General features: G+C 39.6%; 1 protein-coding gene across 3 annotated transcripts; it reads left to right on the top strand.

The window, feature by feature from the left end:
* Positions 1-585: 585 nt before the first annotated feature.
* Positions 586-17,487, top strand: plin6 (perilipin 6). 3 transcript variants are annotated; one of them, XM_042490008.2, is made up of 10 exons: positions 586-790; positions 3,469-3,601; positions 4,016-4,147; positions 6,729-6,768; positions 7,476-7,674; positions 7,758-7,840; positions 8,659-8,896; positions 9,849-10,033; positions 14,861-15,127; positions 15,661-17,487. In XM_042490008.2, exons 1-10 carry the CDS (start codon positions 697-699, stop codon positions 16,108-16,110), a joined length of 1,821 nt encoding a protein of 606 aa, XP_042345942.2. In that variant the 5' UTR covers positions 586-696; the 3' UTR covers positions 16,111-17,487. The 3 variants fall into 3 exon arrangements, with proteins under 3 accessions (XP_042345942.2, XP_042345941.2, XP_042345943.2); XM_042490007.2 differs by having other exon boundaries at positions 3,980-4,147; XM_042490009.2 differs by lacking the exon at positions 586-790 and adding an exon at positions 816-902 and having other exon boundaries at positions 3,980-4,147.
* Positions 17,488-17,566: the final 79 nt, after the last annotated feature.

Below are 17,566 nucleotides of genomic sequence, written 5' to 3'. Positions count from 1 at the left end.
AATAAATAAAATAAAATAATATGTATATATATATATATATATATATATATATATATATATATATATATATATATATATTATTATTAAATTATTAATATAAAAATGATTGCTAGTTTCCTTCATAAATGGCTAATTAATCTTTCAAAAGTCTTTAATGGGAAATAGGCCGTTATCACAGATTTTTCTTTGTACAATTTTGGTTAAATATGGTCTTATTTTTTTTGTTTTTGTCTGAAATTTAAAAAGCCTGAGAAACGTCTAAGTGATGAAATTCGGAAATAAATAATAAAGTAAAAATTAATAATTATAAAATAAGTGATGGTGCCTTTCATAAGCTGATAATTTGTCACTATTGTTATTTTTGTTTCCATCACAAGTTAGAAAAACAGTACTTTTATTCTTTTATTTTATTTTTTTATGTATTTATTTTTTGTCACATTGTGAAGATGAAACTGTCAAACATTAAATAACTGCTTATGTTTAGTTTTCTAATTTTTTAAATTTTGTGTTTTTGAATTATCTTATTTTGATTCCTCTGTAGCCCCGCCCAGGAATTCATTTTTCCCGCCTCCGACTGTACGTAAGCGCACGCGCACCTGGGAGTGACGTCAGACGCACGTACAGCCGTCCTGCTCTAGCTAGCTAGTTTGTTGTATTTTCACCAAGAAAATAAAAAGTAAAATAACGAACGGGGACATGTTTTGCTTTCTTTGTGGATTTAACGTCAGTTTGTCGAAGATGGAGGAAGTCTGCGGAGCCGTTTTTATTCCTCAAACACGGAGACCAGCAGGTGAGTCCGTCTAATTAACGGTTAAATTAGCTTAAACGGCCGACGAACAACCACCGGAATAGTTAGCTAAATAAACCGTCGGTTGTTCGGTCGGCAGCTGCACGTGTTTCAGGTGAGTTTGGTTTTTTCTGTGAGAGCGACATTAAAGATTGTCTCTACACATAAATAACCCATCTTAACCCTTTAAAATCCGGTTCGTCATCAGTTTTCTTGTGTTTTTTCCACAAGCAGTTTAACCCTCAGAAAGCAGGCAAAGCGCAACCAGCCCTGACATTTTCCACAAACTGCAAGAAATTAGTAAAAAGGAAATAAAGAAAATGAACCGTAATTTTTTTTAAGGGGTGAGAATTATTAGAAAATCAGCAAAAACTAGGAAAGAATATTTAGGAAACTTTATTTATAATCGTTAAAATTATAGAATTAAAATTAAGTCATAAAAAACTTTTTTTAATTTGCATTTTAATCTGCAATTTTTCATATTGTTTCCTTTTTTTTCTTATCTTCAGGTAATTTTCTTGTAACCTTTTTCCTAATATTGAGCTACTTTTTAGGCCATGTGTTGAGTTTCTCATTGCCTCTCTCCATATTTGTGAGAGAAATCACACTAATTTGCTTTGTTTTCAAAGGGTTAATCACGATGGACAGGTGACAGAAAACTGTTTCTAGCAGTGGAAGAGTAAGATGCCCCCCTTAGATATAAAGTCAGTTTACTGTAAAAGTTAAAATTTGATATGATTTCAGCATGTGTAGTATATTGATACATAAACCAACACACTGTTGGGTTAAAATAAAAAAGTGGTAATGCAGCCATCGTTTTCAGCTAAATGCTAGAAAGTTAAAAACTAATAACCAAGCTGTTGAAACTACAATACCAAACTGTTAATATGTGCATTTAAGAGCTATATAAAGCCACAAATGACTATATATTAGGTAGTCTAACTAAATAATTTTAACTCACTAATATCAGTTTAAGCAAATATAAATAAAATGCACAAAATAAAATATTTTCTTATTATTTGTGTACTAGTCTAATCACTTTCACTAATCAGCTTTTGTTGCAGTCACAAAGTAAACAGACTTGTTTAGTGTGGTGGCAATGACAGTAACCCCAAGGGACAGGAGTTCTTTTTATTAAAAACACAAAATACCAACCAATAACACATGATACATTTCATTTAAATGGTGTGTCATTTGTGTTAAGGTTATTATTAGGTCAATATTGAGTTCATAATTAAGCAGGGTTGAATGTCCAAAAGCAATAACACACAAAAGAGATAGTATAGTTGAAGAATCACCGTATAAGTACATGAGGATTTTGGTGTCACACATTTCTTTGATCTGAGACTAAAACCCTCAAGTTATCTGCACCAGCTTTTACTTTGAAAGTCAAGCCCCAAATCAGGACCAAGGAGTCTTTAAGTCAATACCACAGTCTGTACTCGTCAGTAGATACATTTGCTGTTGTTTTGAGCCTGAATAAGATTTTTAGTTAAATAATAATAAGAATTGAATGAGTTTCCATGTCAGTGAGGCTGCAGAGGTTTAACTTCTCTTCTCTGTTGTATAAAAACCAAAAATCCAGCATGTTAAAATGTGAGTCACATGAAGGTTTCTCACAAACTCTCAGACACTGATCCCTTCATGATCAGGACTCTGTGGTGTTACGGTTGACTCCGTCCTCCGGCTCCGAGAGGAAAAGCTCCACGCCGGTGATGTCACAGGAAACCTCTGAGAAAAGATCGATTTTAACTGATTCGCTCCTAATGAGTGAAACAAACCTCAACAAGCGACATGTTGTGTGTTTAAGTGTTGACATCATGCAAAAACTGACTCACAGCAGATCCCAAAAACTTTGTTTTGAAATGAGGTGTCTTTTTAAATATTTTGCTCTTTCTCTGGCATTACAGTCAAACCGAAAAATCGATCAGAGAAATTCAGGAATCATCACTGCATGATCTGAGTTCTGAGAGGGAGCGTCTGTGTTCCTGTGAAAATAACTTTATTAGGATTTCCTGAAATGCGATTCCAGGAATCTACAGTCATTATTTAAATTATTGATCATCAGACAGCACAGATTTCTGTGAATCTCTCATTAACGGGACTTTACAATAACCACTCTGTTCACCATCTCTGGATTAGTTTCCTGCAATCATGTCACATCAGAGTTATGGGAATTTTTAGTCTCTGACATCAACATCAAGTTATAATTACAGTTCCCCGAAATATATAGACAAATAATAATCATAAACTGTATTTTTATAGCACCTTTCATACAAGAAATGCAGGCTGAAGTGCTTTACAAAAAGAAATGACATGCACCAAGTGCTTCACATGAAAAGACATAATCAATCCTGCATGTTAAAATGAGATCAGGATAAAATAAACAGATTCATTTTCACACGCATAAAAACACTTGATAATAGCAGTAAAAGTAAGATAAAAATAAAATAATGCATTAATTTAGATGGAAAATAAAACCCATTGAGATTATGTTGATAAAATAAAGCTAAAAATTGTTATAAAATGCATAAAATTAAGGAAAATACAACATTTTAAAGATGTGCAGCAGTGCGCACGTGTGAAATGCAAAGCAGTAAACATGGATGTTCCTCACATGAGCCAAGTTGCAGTTTAATGTGAGGAGATGTTTAATTATCAGTATTTTAATCCTCACTCAGATCAACTCTGCAGTCAAAACCACGTGTGGATGAATTCATCACATGCCGCCCAGTCGCCAGATTTAACGGGAAGTTCACCGCAAAATAAAAGTGTAGACGTTATCTACTCCCCCTCATCCCGACGGAGAGTCAGGTGAAGGTTCACCTTTAAAAAAAACAGCACTTTTACTGCAGCTCATCACAACAAAGAGACACACACACACACACACACGTGTACAGAGCTGTATTACATTTACACATTTTGAAAATGACATTTGGTACAGCCCTTTATTTTAGACATGGATGTCACAGGAAGTGTTATTTATTTTTTTATGTTATTTTTTCATAATGCTCAGCCTGTGTGTGTGTGTGTGTGCGTGTGAGAGTGTGTGAGTGAGTGTGTGTGAGTGTGTGAGTGTGTGTGTGAGTGTGTGAGTGTGTGAGTGTGTGTGTGAGTGTGTGAGTGAGTGTGTGTTTGTGTGCGCGCTGAATGACTTCATTGAGTATCTGTTAATTGATTGGTCGCTCACAGAATCAAACAGCAGACGTCTGATCATTTTCCTGTCAGTGATGTCACAGCGTGCTCCGTCCAATCAGGTCGCTTATTTCATCCTCAAAAAGTGTCTGGACTCTGTACGAGCAGGTCACTCAGTCAGAGTCTTCATCATCATCATCATCATCACTCAGCCTGTCTAATGGGGTAAGACCCGATTTCACTCTGAAACTATTTACTCATATTTATTCATCACAGAATGATTTTGATAATTAAGTCAGTTTAGTTAACAGAAACTAAGAAAAAACTTTTAAACTCTTTTAGACTAAATTAGACATTTAGGAAATAGTGTTTTTTTCTGATTTTTATTTAGAAACATAATAATCAAATATGACAATCTGATGATTGTTTATAACTGTGTAGTCATACAAAAATGTTTTTCAAAGAAGTAAATAAATAATAATAAGTAATAAATCTGAAAAAAAAGGTTATTTCAACTTTAAAGGACTTCTGAAAGACAGTTTTAAAATGTAAAATATTGTTTTTTTTAAAAAGCAAATTAATCTGCAAACTTTTCTCATTTTCAATAAGTGTTAAAATTCATGAATATCCAGAAAAATTATGAATAATAATTTTTGCTTTCAATTATTTTGAGATTTTAGTATTTTTGGATTAGATTGTCATATTTTAATATGAGTGTGCGTTTGTTTTTTTGAATAGTTTTAGTCTTAGTTTTAGTTTAGCAGTGAGACTGCGAGGTGTTTTCCGTTCAGGCTTTAGGGTGTGGCTTTGATAATCTCACTCTGGAACTCTCTCTGCTTTTTACCGTTTATCGGTTGTGTAAATTAACAAACACGCAGATTAACAATTTACAGAGTTTAATATCTGAGTGGATTTTAACAGATTTTGTCACTTTAAACGTGATGATATCAGTTTTTAGTGTTTCAGTTATTAAAACGTTTCAGGTTTTGCATGTTTCCCTTAATTTTAGATGAATTTCAAATAATTCCTCTCAGTTTTGGACCCTAATATTTGAAATATTTCCTTTGACTGTCAGTAAAACAGCAGAATGGGATTAAACTGAACCTTTTACACAGAAGTCTTCTTCATCTGGAGTCTGCACGTTTGTTTGCATCAATGTGAAAGTCTCAAATGTTAAAACAGATGAAATCAGAATTATTAAGGTTTTTTTGATGCTTTGAATAAAACTGATAAACATGGGCAACACTGGAGCCCAACATGAGGGCGGGGACCCCTTCAGAGGTCACGAGACCATTCACACAAAACGTATACACAAAGTTACATTTATTGTGCCAAAAGTTTCTCTTTTGTTTGTTGCAGATTAGATTCACAGTTTCAGACTAAAATGAGTCCTGTAGATCAGCTGATGTCACATGTAGGTGGTTCAGCTTATTATTTATATACATTTTTATTATTTAATTTACATATTCAACACTAAACAAAATGGTGATGAGGGACTGTTGATATACATGGAGGGGAGGGGTGGTGCACAAAGGGGGAGGCATGTCAAATTATGTTTTAAGCATGGGAGGGACTTAAGTTTGTATTTTGGCTCAGGGGAGGGAGATACAACTTTAAATAGCTGCATTTGTTTTCATGCCAGTTTTTGAAGAAAACCTGCCTTCCAAACCCGCTGGCATGTTTTCTTAAAATTTGGTCACTTCATTATTATTTATTATTTTTCCAAGAAAATATTGGGATAATTTTTATTATATTATTATATTTATATATTATTATTTAGATATATTTTTATATTTTATATGTTTTTTTATTTTATTTATATATATATATATATATATATATATATATATATATATATATATATTTTTTTTTTATTATAAAAACTAATAAAATTAATTTAAAAAAAAGAAACTAAAACTGGATTTTCAATTTTTTGACAGTCCTTGAAAACATCCTGTGCTTTTTATTAGAAAACAAAGACCAAATCTAAAATATTGATTTTTCTGCACAAGTGAGAAAAATCTTTTTTTTTCAACTCCAGGATTTTGTCTTTACTTTTATATTTCAAACATCAGAGTTTTTAAAATCTGAAACTAGAGTTGCAAATTGAAAGCACTTTCCTCTGTTGATTATTGATAAAATTAACAATTAATTTTTATTTGAAAAAAATTAAAAACTTTGCTAATTTCAAACAATACCAGATGTGTTTTTTCCTCAATCAAAGCTCACAGCGACATATCGCAGACAGCATTACGCAGCCTATCGACTAAATTTCACGTTTGATTAAATTCTTGATGACTAATTGATCAATTGTCTGTTAGTTATCATCTGTATTAAGAAGTTATTTATGGTGGAGGGAGGGTGATGCATTTTACCCAGAATGCAAAAGACATTAATCACAGGTGCTTCTTGGACTCAGAAGGGAACCTGTTTTGGTGCTTTATGGCTACAGTTCAAATAAAAACTTGTTTTCCCGCTCATCATCTCATGACTGAGAAACTGATCACTGATCAGATCTTTCTTCTCACAGTGTAAACAAAGTGGGAGGTGACCGTGATATAACGGCACATGTTTGTGATGTGATTTATGTATTTATTTGAAGAGGCCTTCGTAGCGGCTAATTTAAAGTGATGAGAGCAGATAATTGTCAGTGCGTGCCGCCGTCACGATGTCGGGCGCTGAATGAGCGTTCTGTGTCGGCGATGAAGTGATTTTCATGCTGGTTTGATGCGAACAGTCGAGATCTTTGTGGAGGTTCAGCAGCTGACTGCCTCATGCTGAAGTCTGCTCTGTTTGTTCCTCTCAGACTCGGTGAAGGAGAAATGTCACAGCATCAGCATCATGAGGTGACTTCTAATCCCATCACCTCCTCCTCCTCCTCCTCCTCCTCATCCTCCTCCTCCTCCTCCTCATCCTTTTTCTCATTCTCCTCCTCCTCTTCTGACTTTTTTCAACATACGTCACTCTTTTAGGACGCACTTTACTACTTTACTACTTTCTTCTTCCTCGGTGAAGGAGGAACGTCAGCGTCATTATGAGGTGACGTCTCCTCCTTCCTCATCTCCATTTTCCTCTCCTCCTCTTCTTCCTCTTGTCTCTTTTTATCCTTTCTTCCTCCTACTTCTTCCTCTTCTCCCTTTTCTTCTCCTTCTGCTCCTCCTCCTCCTCGTTCCTCTTCTCCTTCTTCAATAAAGGGAAATGTCAGCGTAAACATAACAAAGTGACTTCTCCTCTTCCTCTTCTTCCTCCTCTTCTGTTTGTTCTTAACCTTTTCTACTTCTTCTCCTCCTTCTTTGTCTTTTTCTCCTTCTTTTTCCTGTCCTCCTTCACCCTTTTCTCCTTCCTCCTCCTCTCCTCCTCCTCCTCCTCCTCCTCCTCTCCTGTCCTGTCCTTCTCCTTGTACTTCTTCTTGCTGTCCTCCTACAACTTCTTCATCTTCATTTTCTTCTTCTCCTTCCTCCTCTTCTTATCCTTTATGTTCTCCATCATCTTCCTCCTCCTCCTCCTCCTCTTCCTCCTCCTCCTCACGTAGTGATGTCCCTGTTTTTTTCAGATGAGTGCCGTCCTCCGAGCCTCCAGTCTTCCTCTGGTTCGCTCTGCGCTGCAGCAGATGACCTCGGCGTACTTGGAGGTCAAAGGTCGTTACCCTCTGCTGCGTCTGATGGGAGGAGTCGCCGAGGTCGGAGTACGCAGCGTCTCCCAAGTCGCCATGACGCAAGCCACGCCGCTTCTGCAGAGTCTGGAGCCGCAGAGTACGTGTAAAATACTGCGAGTAATACTAATACTACTACTGTCAGTGTAATAGTACCACTAATACTTCACTGTCTGTCTGCAGTTGAAGTCGCCAACAGTTTTGCTCTCGTTGGTCTCGACCGTCTGGAGAAAAACTTCCCCATCCTGAACCAGTCCACAGACGAGGTCTGAGCCGCAAACTTTTATCACTCAACAGCAAGTCAACAAACATCAGTTTCTTTGTTTCTTTGAATCTTTGTCTCTTTGAATCTTTGTCTCTTTGAATCTTTGTCTCTTTGTTTCTTTGTTTCTTTTACCCCTCTGTACTGGAGACAGTCAAGGCTGGACGTTTTACGTCGGTCTGAATGTGTACCTGTCTCACTCTCGTAAACGCCTTGAGACAGTCCTCCACGTTCACTTGGATTTAACAGTGAAAAAATTAGATTTTGGGGGTCAAAGGTCACCGTGACCTCGTCTGTCATTTTTGTGAACACGATGTCTCATGAACACAGTGATTCTAGTCTGGTGGTCAAAAGGTCAAAGTTTACCGTGACCATGTGACCATCGCACTCTCCTGAAACAATATCACAACAAGTCCTTGAGGGAGTTGACTCAACTTCTCCAAACGTCCACGAGGACTCAGAGTCGACCTGATCTGAACTGAGTATTTAAAGGTCAAGGTCATTGAGACCTCATAACACGTAATTCAACTATTACTTAATAATTCACTCGTTAATTATAACAACATTTTACACAGTGATATAATAATAAGATAAAATGAAGACATTTTACATCCAAAAGGTCAAAGGTTGATTGAACAAAACACATTTTCCTTCTTCTTTAATGATTTTTGGATCCAGATTGATGAATTGACAGATTAATCAATAATGAAAGCAGAGAGTTAATATCACTGAACCTGAAAACATGGTGCCTTATTGACTGGATTGTGCGTTGAGGGTGTGTGGAGCGTCCTCGTTAACCAGGTGTTGTCCCCTCGTCCTCAGGTCATGGGACACCTGAAGGACGCCTTCTTCCTGACGCTGGACGACGTGCAGCTGTGGGTGGTGGACGGGATGGACGGCGCTCTGGATCAGCTGGAGCGGCTGTCCGACTCCGCTGTGGCGGCCATGCGCCTGCTGCAGGACACTCAGGTGGGCCGAGCCGCCACGTCTGGGCTGGATGACGTGCTGAGCCGTCTGGAGGACGCCACCGCCTACTACCTGCCCCTCCCGCCCACGCTGCGTGAGTACAGGGGCATCCTGGGTAACTGTGGGTTAGGTTTTTTTTTAGAATAAGTCTGAAATGTTTGTCTGATCAGGGGTCCCACAGTCATGGAAAACTGGGAAAAGTCATGGAATTTCACAATCACATTTTCCAGGCCTGGATGTTGGACATAGTCACAATTCTTGAAAGTTTTGGAAAAGTAATTTAATTTTCTTTTGTATGATTAAATTGTAACGATAATCTTCGGGAATAATTACCGCAATGTGACTTAAGAGCAAATATCGTTTCTGTTGGCCGAGCGTAGCTGTAATTTGTGTCCTTGTGTGAAAACGTTTTTACCATCGTGTGTTTCTTCATTTTCGCCCGCGTTCTGTCTCTCTTCATGTCTGCCAGTTAGCCGAAGTTACATTTAAATAGAATTTGAATCACATATTTGTTAGAAAGCGTGGGGCAGGATTTTTTTTTTTCGGTTCAGTTCTTGAAAAGTCACAGGACAGTTCTGAAATTTTGTCCATAAAAAGGTTTGGGAACCCTTTCTGATGTCTTTGAGTCCAGTTTCAGACTGCAGACTGAGCTCGGAGACGTCTTTCGTGACGTTTCTCTTCCATCAGCTTGTTTCAGTGAGTCTTGAGTGTCATGAAGTGCAGAGAAGCAGCAGAGGGAGCTCAGAGTCTGTTTTCTGTTCACGGAGCAGCAGAGCAGACTGCTGCCTGTTTCAGGACATTTACCGACTGACTGATTAACTGCAGCACGTCTGTGATCTTTAAATATATTGATGACGGCGTTATCTGTCGCACTGACACATTTAATGACCTGACCCGCAGCAGCAGTGAGCTCATTCAGGAGCTGGGTGGGAACATCTGATGATGATGATGTCTGATTATGAACGTGTTGGTGAAGCCTAACTTATAATGAAGGTTACGCAGCGTATTGGGTCCAAATTGACTCTGACGTGCCTGCTGTCTGTCAGGTCGGGAGTGGGAGATGAGGGTGCAGGAGTACGAGGATGAAGACGAGGACGCGGATGAGCCCAGTCTGTGGACGAGGGTCCGCAGCCTCCTGCTGAGTCTGTACCTGCAGCTTTATCACCGCATGAACAAGATCAGAGAGCAGCTGCAGAGAGCCGTCAGGACGATGGGAGACGCTGCAGACAAGGTGACAGTCAAATACTGCTTTAGTTCTTCTACTGTCACAGGTTCAGACACATAGATATGTATTTATTTGTGTATTTTTTTTTGTTCAGTGACAACGTGCATTTACAGACAGATGAAAAACTAAAAGTCTCTGAGTTTCAGGCAGATTTTTTTTCCTGGTGATTCTTGCAGGGAAATGTGCATATGCATGTTTTTGTGCAAACTGATCCACCAAAATATTCCACTGCCTTTGCGGCAACTAAACCTCTGCAAATGAGAGAAAAAGATGGCGTGCAATCTGTGTCATTTGCATGCATGTAAATACGGAAATATTAAAAATTCAAAAATAGCCCCCTTCTATGAGAATAAGCCCCCTTGCAAATTAAGTCTAATCCACAGAGATCAGCACTAATTGCCACAAGCAGTTATTTAACACCTCTAAGACTCGTTTGTTAAAAAAGGCACAGTTTCTCCTTCAAAGTTCGTCATCTTTGAATGATACTGAATTGATATTGAGTGATGTTTTGGGCCTAACCTACAGTCAGAGGGGGAATCAAATGGGTCGTGAGCTTTTTTGGATTCTGAAATGAAACAGGTGTGATGGAGCTCAGGATTCATCCATGAAGGTTTCCTTATTACAAACAGTTTCAGTGTAAAATGAGTTCTTAAATAATGATGATCAGAGCTGCTGCCAAACATGAATGATCCCAGTCAGGGGCCCATTATGAGACACAGATATGCAAAGGGCCCCACCACCTCTTATGCGTAAGAGCAAGACGCACACACTTAATGGTGGTTTGGTGTTTTTTTAAGTCATTGTGTGTCTTTTTTGTCATTTTAGGTCTTTATAAGGTCATTTTTGTAGTTACTTTGTGTGTTTTAGCAGTTCTTTTGCATCTCCTTGTGGTCATGTTGTGTCTCTTCCTGGTCGAGGAGTTAATTTCAGTGACGTGATGCAGGTGAAGGCCCTGGGGGCCCCTGACACTCTGGGCCCCTGGGTGTGTGCCCAGTAGGCCCATTCTGTAATCCATCCATGATCCCAGCATCGTCTTTGTAGATATGAGATAAAAACTGAAACTTTTTGTCTTTGTGTCTTTTCTGTTGGGCTTCAAAGATGCAGATGAACGTTTTCAGAGCAGAAGATTAACATTTAATTTCCCCGTTTATTAATAATTTCGGAGTCCTTTTTGTCCTCGGCTCAGCTCGACGTTCAGTTTTAGGTCCGAGATTATCATCAGTGTCAGTGTGACGCAGCTGTTTATACAACAAACCCAACGTTTCTGCCATTTCAATCGTGATAAACATCTGAGAACAAACAACTGTGTGTGTTCATGGCGGCGGCTACGTGACCAGGCGCATGAGCGTCTCGTCGTCGTGAACACACACAGAAATCTTTGATTGATTACACTCGTAATGAAATTAATAAGCAGCAGAGTTTGTCTTTACAACAAGATTCTGAGGAAATCACAAAAAATGCTTGAAAACATTTGAATATATGAAATATTAAACGCAAACAGCAGCTTAAAAAGTCTGTTTGTACGACGTCACTGCTGTCAGACACAAACTTCAAATTTACACAGATGTTAATATTCTGTTTATTTTCATATTAAATGATGTGTGTGTTTGATAAACAGCAGAGCTAACACACACACACACACACACACACACACACACACACACACACACACACACACACACACACACACACTCAGGGCGATAAGAAGCTCCATTACAGATAAGCGTTTCCTCTGCAGAGATCTGACTCTGTGTACGTGCTGCATGATGCGTCTGAAAACTGTTTTTATTTACTTTCTGTCTTCATGAAGACTCGGCTTCTGTGGAAGTATTCAGATCCTTTACTGCAGTAAAAGTACTTATTCTGCACTGTGAAAATAATCCACTACAGGTAAAAGTCCTGCATTCAAAACCTGACTGAAGTAAATTATGTAAGATCAGCAAAATGTACTGAAAGTAGGTGAAGTAAAAGTAGACATCGTGGAGTAAAATGTTCCCTGATGTTTTCCTATTATAGATGATGTTTTTGGATTAAAATTCCTCCTGTATTAATGTTGGCAAACTGGCTTTTTTATTTAAAAAAATGGGAAGAAGGTGATGAGCATCCTGAGATGAAATGACTCAGAAATTAGCAAGAAGGTAGAAAAATGTAAATGTAAAATACCTGAAATCAGGAAAAAAACAGGAAATGACCTGAAAAACTGCTTAAAAGTTGTAATAATTCTGGACAACGATTTCAGTTTTTATTTTTAATCATTATAAATTTCCTCTTTCCTTTGCCTTTTTCCCGTGATTGTGAAAGAATTCAAACCCGATTTGCTGATTTTTCAAAGTTTCAGATACTCGTGAAATTCTAGTTTAAGGTTCATTTATTTTCGTCTCCTTTAACCCTTTTGCCCTGAGCCAGAAATTAGCAAAAAAAAAATCATTTTAAAAAATCACCTGAAAATAAGCAAAAGACAATAAAACCAAAAAGGAAATAACAGGGAAAAATACTTTAAAAATTATGATTCAATGAGAGAATTTTAAGTATAGATTTAATTTAATAATAATTTTAAATGTATAATTATGTTAATTAGAAATATATATATTTTAGTTGAGAGATTTTTCGCTACTTTTTAAATTTTTTTATTCCAAATTGCGGGACATTTCTTGCAAAGTTACTCATTCGTCTTTTTCAACATGGTTTAGGTTTAAATACTCTTGACAGACGTCTGAACGCAGCACAATAAAAGTCATGTCAATCCAGGTTTCAAAGGGTTAAAAGACTCAATCATCTTTAAATAATCACATTTCTGAATTATATTTAATAATATTTGATATTATAGTTACACAGAGATCGTGGTGGCGTCATCAGAGCCGATCAGCCGCCTCATTAGGCCTGTCGCTGCGTGTCTCTGCATGTGTTGCCCTGGTAACGCCCTCACGTGTTGTTCTGCACGTTTGTTCTGAGGTCACGACCCTTCGTCTCCGTCTGACCCAAAAACCCGATGAGACCCCGCAGAGTTTCTGTTCTCTGGAACCAGCCAGCAGGAAACAGCCAGACTGATCTCGCCGCTGGTTTCATTCTCCTCGTAATGTTTCTGTGTTTGGCTGATTAATGTTGTTTCTTCTGTCCGAAAACATTTAGATCAAATCTGCTCCGAACATTCATCATCATCATCATCATCATCATCATCATCATCATCATCATCATCATCATCATCATCATTAAATTATCTGCCGGTGGTTAAAATCGGAGAAACTACCCGTCAGGCGTTCTTAAAATGTCCTCATATTTGCCAAGAACTAAAACCAGTGCTCCCAGTTTAACTCAGTAAAATGACTATTAGGCAAATGTAAATAAACGTCATCGTGATGTGTTCAAATGTAATGAAAAAGAAAATTTGCTTTTTGGTGAGAAAAAGAATAATTCAGCTGTTTTTCCAGCAATATAAAAGAAACAAAAGTCACTTTTTAAACCATAAAAGCAAAACCAGGTCTGTTAAAAACGTGTCGTCGCCTCGTCTTTCCACCAAAGAGGACTCTCCGTAATGGTCTTAATATAAATACAAATCTGTGGTCTTACCTCAGTCCTGTGAAAGTTATTGACTCTCAGCAGGAGGAAGTTTATAAAAACCGTTATCGTTCTCAGACATCTGCAGTTTAACGTTTTAGGGACCTCAGGTGGCCGTTAGAGGAACTGCAGTTTTTGTCACTTTCGGGTCGGCTTCACTTTTCAGCCTCGGAGGTCATCGCTTTGTATCAGAACACTTAAGTAACCTGAGAGGTTAGAAAATGAGATTAAAACCGAAAACATCGAGTCATAATTCTGTCATAATCCTGGATGTGTTGAGCCTGTTTTTCTGTCGCTGAGGCGTTTCCATCAGTTTGATTTATTGATTTTTTTATTGATTATTGGTTTCACATAAATCTTCAAACAGCAGTTATTTTAACAAATATTTTTATTGCTGTTCCTAAAAGTAGGATCTAAAAGGAGGGCTCAGTGTTCCTGACCCAGCCCCCGTCCTGCAGTTGTTGCGTCCGTCCTCATGGCGTGACGTGCCGCTCGTCCTCACGTGTCACCGTCCTGACCTCTGGTTCTGCTGGGAAACTGTAGAAGCTGCCAGCTGGACTCTGACACGCTCTCAGATCCCGTTTGGATCAGACGCACAACAACAAAATGTTTACTGCTGACGTCGAGCAAACGGTCTGTTCAGACAGACGGGGCTGACCTCTGACCTCTGACCCTGTCTGAGGTCACAGCAGAAGAGACGGTTCTCTTCGTGAGAGGTTCCTCTGATGTTCTCCTCAGTTACAGTCTTGTTCCCATTGTTTTTTCCACCATGTTCCCTTCATGATCTTGTGTAGTTTCGTGTTCCTGTCGTGTTCCCATCAGGCTCCTGCAGATACTTTGTTTCCTGTAGCTGCTTCACAATAAAAGCTCTGTGTGAAGCTGAATATTTGCGGCCTGTGTCCACTGTGGCGCCGGCGTCTTTTTTCAGTAGTTGTCATAGACTGTCCGCTACGCTGAAGTGAGGTTAAAATATCTGACATACGGCTGATGGTGATGTCATTGAGAGCCAAACCTGAGCTGCAGCGTAATCCACGGTGGGAGAGTTCCCGCCAAAAAAGTGTTTTTAACTAAATGTTCAGAAAACAGAAAAGTTTTGTTTAAACTGTGAAGATAATAACAATAAGCACCAACACTGACAATAAACTGACAGTTCCCTGTGTTTTACATGTGCTGAGGGTTTGGTTCAGAGGGGCCACAGGGGGCCACAGGGGGCCACAGGGGCCTCTCTCTGGCCCTGGTTGGTGTGTGGCGGCTGCTGACCTCCTCTGTTCCCTGCAGGTGGGCCTGAGTGGCGTCCTGGACCTGGTCGGTGAGCTGCTGGACTACCTGCAGCGCCTCCTGGTGGCGCTGGTGTACCGCGCAGAGAATCTCAAAGAGCTGACGGTGGGCGGAGTCAGAAACCAGGCCGTCATGCTGGCCGAGCTGCGTCCCATCCGTCAGGTCAGAGAGCTGCCGGTTCAGATCCAGCAGCTGCTCGGAGACCTGCAGGAACTCACCAAGCTCCTCCTGCAGCTGGTGATCAACGCCACGCCGCTCTATAACATGGTGAGTCTCACCTGAGACACACCTGAGACACACTCACACACACACACACACACACACACTCACACACACACACACACACACACACACACCTGCGACACACCTGCCATCAGAGGGCTGCACCCTGGAACCAGTTCAACAGAGCCGGACTCTCTTTGACTGAGCTGCTAACGCTAACAATGTTAGCCGGAGACTTTAAGTTTGCAGAAAAAACATCGACACTTCCTGTTTTAGACAAGCCAGGCCCTTCACAATAAAAGCACCATGGCTCCCTCTCTGATTGAATTAATTTATAGCAATACTTTTTAAATTTCAATATAAAAGTACTTCATTACACGTAATTTTACAGCCCTGCATGAACCTGATCAAATCAGTCTTTGCGTCTATAAGGAGTCAAAATAAATTCCAGCTTGTGTAAAATCGTCATTAATTTTGTAAAATCATTTATCGTTGATGCGTGAAGAAGTCTTTTTGTGAACGACACGTTCGCCGACCTTCGTGATCGCTGTTATAAATAATCTGAACTGTGTTTCCAGCTGCAGCAGCCGTCTGCTCAGGAGGTCGAGGACTTCCTGAACCAGGAGGACTTCACCGCAGAGACTTCGTCTCGCCGCAGCTCCGCCAACAGTCTCTTCCTGAAGGCCATGGACGGACGCCCTCGCCGCCGCCGCAGTCTGTACTCCCGTGCCGCCAGGGGCTCCTCGGGCTCTGCGGGCCCCCAGAGCCCCCCTGGCCCTCAGAGTCCCGACCCCTCCAACGGCCCCCGCCGCCGCTCCAGCCTGAAGGACGTCCCGGCCCTGGAGGTGGAGGGCCTGCAGATCCCTTCCGAGGGCTTTGCGCACCGTCGTCCGTCCGCCACCGACCTGCTGCTCGCGCCGCTCAAACAATTCGTCTCTCAGAGCCAGAAGGCCTTCGAGTACCTGAGTCCCAACTCCCCCGAAAACGCCACCAACGGCACCAACGGCACGGGAACGGACGACTCTTAAACACCACGCCGAGGTCTCCGATCCGCGACCGATTAGCACCGCCGCCGGTCCCGCCGCCCGAACAATCGCAGCGTCCCGTCTCCGATGACGACACGTCTCTGCCTCAGCTGGTGTTGGTTTGTTCGTACACGTTCATCAACAGAGCGATCGGAAAATTAGTTTAACCCTTTGAAACCACGACAGACGCTCAGGCAGCTTTCGTTAGCGTTAAAATGAGGAACTTGGCAATAAATTCTCCAAAAACTGAAAGAAATTAGCAAAAGGTGTCAAGAAACTGGCTTTAAAATTTGCTTTACAAAAAGGGGGGGGGGGGATTATTTGAAAATTATTTTGAAAAAAATTTTTTTTAAATAGGCAAAGATGTCCAGAGAACTCTAATTTTAATTATTGGAACTTCATATTTAAAATTGTTTCTTTTCTTTCATTTCCTTGTTATGTAATTTTCTTGTATGTTTTTGCTAAAAAATATTTTGCTAATGTTTGTTTTCTATCATCGTTCCATGTTTTTGAAAGAAGTCAAGCAAATTTGCTGAGGTTTCAAAGGGTTAAAAAAAAATTTAGCAAAAAAAAGTCGATTGGCTGCGTCATCTGTTCACACCTGCAGTTTTACTTTCATCAAGAAAATATATATAAATATATTTCAGTCTACGTGATAATGCAAATACATTTTAAACGTACGTATAAACGATGTTTATTCCACATATTTACTTTCAAACTTTCGCCTCGAGGAGAAAAACTCAGAGGTGCACCTGATTGTTTTTTTGGGAGCTTTCAGTCACATCTCATGACCTTCATCTGACACGTAAACTCCAAACATCCTGAAGTCCATGAGATGTGACTGAAAGCTCCGGAAATAAACTGCGGTTTGATTCCTCAAGCTGAGCATGTGATGTGATTTTGTGTTATGAAATGTTATTTTGTCCCCTCAGGGCCTCCGTACTGAGGGAGAGCAGCAGCGGCTCGGCTCACTGCGATGATGATGATGATGATGATGGTTGTTGTTCAGAGATGAAGGTTTTAGAAGCAGGTCTGATGTTGGTTTAAAACTTTCAAACGTAACAGATTACATTTGATTTGATTGGAAATGTAACTCTGGAGTTAAAAAACAGTTTTAAATGTGTTTTTAGGACTGAATTTGAATATCTGCACTTAATTTGAACAAAAGATTTACATCAAACGATGTGGCCGACTTTTAGTCGTAGTCAGAAAACTCTGTTATTCTCAGACTTTTAACAAATATAAATTCAATATATTGTAATGAATTTATTATCTAAGACATAACTGTTGTGCAACTGTGTTTCCAAACCCTCCATATAAACGAAGTGTGTCTGTGTCACGCGTCCTCTGACGTCTTTAAATAAAGCTTTGGGCTCTGCAGCTTCACTCCACTTCTTATCGAAATCGAGAAAGATTCAGTTTGTTTTTTTCAACTTTTATTTAAAAAAAAAAGGTGCAG

This window comes from Plectropomus leopardus, chromosome 11 (assembly GCF_026936395.1).
Source record: "Plectropomus leopardus strain MGB_pleo_1.0 chromosome 11, ASM2693639v1, whole genome shotgun sequence".
Lineage (NCBI taxonomy): Eukaryota > Metazoa > Chordata > Actinopteri > Perciformes > Serranidae > Plectropomus > Plectropomus leopardus.
Note: the sequence above shows the minus strand (reverse complement) of the source record. Positions and strands in the feature narration are given on the sequence as shown.